General features: G+C 35.5%; 1 protein-coding gene across 1 annotated transcript; it reads right to left on the reverse strand.

Moving 5' to 3' along the window:
• Nucleotides 1-124: 124 nt before the first annotated feature.
• LOC145575573 (uncharacterized) lies at nucleotides 125-1,489 on the reverse strand. The gene is made up of 2 exons (XM_081633424.1): nucleotides 892-1,489; nucleotides 125-786 (listed from the first exon to the last, which is right to left on the reverse strand). Exons 1-2 carry the CDS (start codon nucleotides 1,487-1,489, stop codon nucleotides 125-127), a joined length of 1,260 nt encoding a protein of 419 aa, XP_081489550.1.
• Nucleotides 1,490-4,872: the final 3,383 nt, after the last annotated feature.

Raw genomic sequence — 4,872 nt, forward strand, 5'->3', positions numbered from 1 at the left:
CCATACTTTACCAATATTTTGATGCAATAACACATGGAATTAGGAATAAAAACACTAATTGATATACTAAAGTACAACAAATACAAGAAATTAAAGACAAATAAGTAAATATCTTCCTTTTTCCTTACCGATTACTAGTATGCCCAAATCTTGCCCACAAATGTTCTACCAAATCTTGTTTAAGTGACATATGAGTTTGTTTATCGTAGAGATTTTTTGGTGTTGCCATTAATGTGGTAAGATTGGGATTTTGGTAGCGCGGGGTTACGGTGAAAGTCGTTGCTCTTCGGTTTGAAGTTCCTGCTAAATACTCGGGTTGTTCAGTAGCAAACTCATTAGGATCCCAATAGTTAAGATAACTTTCGCGCTCATCTTCCATGATCATATTGTGCATGATAATACACGCCATAACAATTTTCCACAACATTTCGACACTCCATGCCAAAGCAGGATGTCTTATAATGGCAAATCGAGCTTGCAACACTCCAAATGCACGTTCTACATCTTTTCTAATACTCTCTTGTTTGGTAGTAAACAATCGTTGTTTAGGGGTTTGCGGTGCAGTTATTGCACCTATAAATGTTGCCCATTTTGGATAGATCCTATCTGTGAGATAATACCCCTGATTGTAAGTATTCCCATTCACGATGAACTGAATTTGTGGAGCACGACCATTTAAAATGTTGTCAAAGACGGGTGAACGTTGAAGGACATTTATATCGTTGCAGGATCCAAGTGTTCCAAAAAAGGCATGCCATATCCACAAATCACAAGATGCAACAGCTTCTAAGATAACCGTCGCCGTTTTTTATCGCCCTTGATACATCTCTTTCCACCCCGCTGGACAATTTTTCCACTCCCAATGCATGCAGTCGATACTTCCCAACATACCAGAAAAACCTCTTTCCTCTCCTTCTCTTAGAAGGCGATTCATATCTTCGGGGGTTGGTTTCCTCAAGTATTCTGCTGAGATTTCACGAATCACTCCGTCAACGAAGTGTGTGATACAATGTCTAACCGTAGTTGCCCCAAGCTTGAGGTACTCGTCAACTTGATCAGCTGCACATCCATATGCTAACATCCTTATAGCCGATGTGCACTTTTGTATTGGAGAAGCACCCAAACGCATACTAGCATCTGGATGTTGCTGGAAGAATCGATCAGTTTCACTTAGTTGGTTCACTATCTTCATAAATAGAGGTTTCCGCATGCGAAACCTACGTCGAAACTTATCATCACTATACAATGGTTGTTCGCTGAAATAGTCAGCAACCAACTGATCATGTGCTGCTTCACGATTACGTGGTATAACTTCCCTTCGTTTTCTCTGACGTGGAACATCTTCTTGTTGTTGTTGCATGGTGGTGTTAACCACATATCTCAATGCGTCTTCTATGATTTGTTGTTGCCGATTTTCCTCAATAAAATCAAGCAACATGTAGTCATAGATTTCATCACTAGAAGTGGAAGAATTTGAATTACTACTCATTTTAAAAATATTAATATGTAGTTGTAGTTGTGATAGTAGAAGTGTTGTAAGTGAAATAGGTCAATTTATAGGCAATTGAGATAAAAGTTACAAAAAATAATTTGCAATCTGGTAAGATAAGATTTTTACCAGAAGATAAGATTTTTTAAACAATGGATAAGATTTTTAGCAGATAAAAGGAGATTGTTTAACAGAGGATAAGATTTTTAGCAGAGGGATAAGATTTTTGGTAGATAAGGTCAGATTTTGTGGCAGATAAGATGAGATTTTTTGACAGATAAAATGAGATTTTTTCACAGAAGATAAGATTTTTAGCAGAGGGACAGGATTTTTGGTAGATAAGATAGAAAATTACATGCTTTTTTTTAATAGAAACATAATATTATTACTCACACATAATATTACAACATCTAACATCAAATAAAAATACAAACGATTAAAATTACTACTACGTACGATTACATCTAAAGTACTACAACAAATCTTAAACATAATGTTGTTATATGAAAGATAAACTCTTGATACATAAACTAAAAGATTAAATACTTAATACATAAAAAATAACTAGTACTTAACTAATATCTCTAAAAAAACCTGTTACTAAACTCCTCTCTAAGCTTCTTGTACATTTCAACTTCAAATTCATCGAGGACGGGTTTTGCCATCAATGAACATAACATGCTGAATTTCATCTCCTCCTCCTTTAGCTTTTTCCTATCTTCGCTCCTTTTATTTATCAAGTCGATCATTCGTTCTCCTTGATCAAGCCGCTTATCACTAGTTTCGTCAAGAGTTGTGTTGAAAGCTTCAAGGTTTATCGATGTGGAAGAATTACTACCTTCTGCAGCTACACTCTTTGATTTTTTTTATACCCATAGGCCGCTTTCTTCCAGCACCCACACTTGGTGATTCTGGTTCGGATCGTTTCCCACTTCCCTCGCTCTCCAAAGGAAGCTGTTGAACCATATGTGGGTCCCCTTTAGGAAAATTTTGCATTGTTTCAAAACAATGCATCAAAGTAAAGTGCTTTCCATGATTGAGTTTTGCATAATACTCATGGGCACGTTGGACAACGTCTCCGCCTGAGTTTTCACTTTTCAGGTGTCGTAGGATGTAACTGTACGCCATAACCCATTTTGAAACTCATCTGTTGATAAAATCCCAACGTTGTTTCATGGACTTAATGGTCCGTGCATTTATCTCTTCAAGGTTCTCTACTCGTGCCTCTTCGTATAACTTCCCAATTGCAGCCCATAAACCGGCTTTAGTTCGTTTCGTATTCATGGTAACATTCCCATCGGCATTGATGTAGCCTGAAACAAGCGCCTTATCCTCAGCTATACTCCATGCACTAGCTTTTTTATCACTGGGGTCTTCTCTAGTAATGTCAACAACATCATCATCGAGATCTTCTAGATGTTGTGCTTCCCGCACATCTTCTGTTGGAGAAGCAGTGCTACTAACATTTACTCCTAGAGATTGATCCATGGGGTGGGTAAAATGTTGAGACATGGGAAATAATGGGACATTTTGTGAAGATGAACCCCCATGAAATTGGTGAGGAATTTGGGATGTATAATTCGGGTTTATAGGTCTTTGGTGGCTACCAAACCATTGCAAAGCAGCTTGAAATTGTGGATTATTGAATATATTTGGATCAAAAGGGGGAGTGTTTGAATTGTATTGAGAATTTGGAAAATTATTACTTCTTCCATAATTATGATTATTTTCATCCATTATATAAGAAAATTATAAAAAAGAGATGAAAAAGAGGAAGGAGTGAAAAAAGGTAAAAAATTAAAGTGTATAAAAATTGGCCAAAATTAGGTTCATTTTATAGAGGAAAAAAAAAAAAAAAGCCGTTGGTGAAATCAGTTTTTTAAATAAGTTACCGTTTTTCACTAATTACCATTATACATATTTCGAGGTAGTAAAATTTTGTTAAAAATAAACAAATAAAAGGTTGACACTTGTCAAGCAATATGAGGCCAAATTGAAATTCTAGCCGTTGCCCTTGTTTTTGCTACTTTGAAGTTTTTGTCATATGTCAGTAAGTTTTGAGTTTCTTTTTTTTTTTTTTTTTTTTATCAGCTAAACGTCGCCGTTTGTCCATTAAAATTGCTCAAACGGTGGGTTTTGGCTGATTTGCTCCATCCTCTTTGGCACAAAGGACGAGGTGAATAATCCTTCACCAGATAAGGATGAATGAGAATCCTCTTCCCCTTGAGGATCCTCTATACTACCTAACATCAAAGAGGATTACTCCAAATCAGCAAAAGTACCATACAAGAGGACATATAACCTCTTTGATATTCATGCTCTTAGCTTGCAACCTTGTAGGATTCAAAGTAGGTGTCCATTATTCGGATTTAAACAAAGCCAGCCCAGTCCAAACTGAACTATTAATTTGATCGTGACATTGTTTGGATCCAAATAACCGAAATATGAAACCGTAATCTTACAAATATTGTATTTCATCCGTTTTTTAATACTTGCTCCACTTTCCTTTTCTGGCCGTTTTTAAATATATGGTTCATTTCCTTATTTGGAAAGTTTTTACAATATTTAATTCATTTAATTCGTCTAGTGGACCTCCACATAAATCATATTTTATTAATTTCATATTTTCCAATTCTCTCAACTAATTTTGCTTTTTACAATTTTTTATTCTTCTGCCTACCCCACCACTTTTATATTAGTATTTTATTAATTCTTAAAACTTCGCGCATGGAGAAGTAGAACAAGTATTTAAAAAAGGAGGGAGTATATATTAACCATGTAAAACTATATGTTTTAGGGTCTGTTCATATTTACTTATTTTCAGTTCAGTTCAGTTCAGTTCAGCTCCAACCAGTTCAGTTCAGTTCAGTTCAGTTCAGCTCTAATCAGTTCAGTTCAGTTCAGTTCAGTTCAACTCTAATCAGTTCAGTTCAGTTTTATGCATTTTAAATTTTTAGTTCAGTTCAGTTCAGTTCAGTTCAGCTCCAATCAGTTCAGTTCAGTTTAGTTCAGTTCAGCTCCAATCAGTTCAGTTCAGCTCAGTTCAATAAATATGAACAGGCCCTTAATCATATTAATATTAATCATGTACTCCCTCCGGTTTCAATTATCTGCAACAAAGACAACTTTTACGGACTCCTAGGCAAAACTTTTAGGGAAGTTTAATGACAAGTTAGGGTGTTTAATTAAATTGGAAAAAATGAGGGAAATAGGAGAGAGAAAGTGGTGCATGTGATTTAATTTTGCATGTGGGTACATTTGAGTGGGAAAAAGGAGAGAAAAGGTGGTCCCCTTTGTGCATAATTAAGATAAGTTAAACAAATTTAAAACAAAAAAGGTTAGGGTAAGGATGTCTTTTTACACTATAAATTTTACTAAAAATA

Source organism: Chenopodium album, chromosome 2 (assembly GCF_948465745.1).
Source record: "Chenopodium album chromosome 2, dcCheAlbu1.1, whole genome shotgun sequence".
NCBI lineage: Eukaryota > Viridiplantae > Streptophyta > Magnoliopsida > Caryophyllales > Amaranthaceae > Chenopodium > Chenopodium album.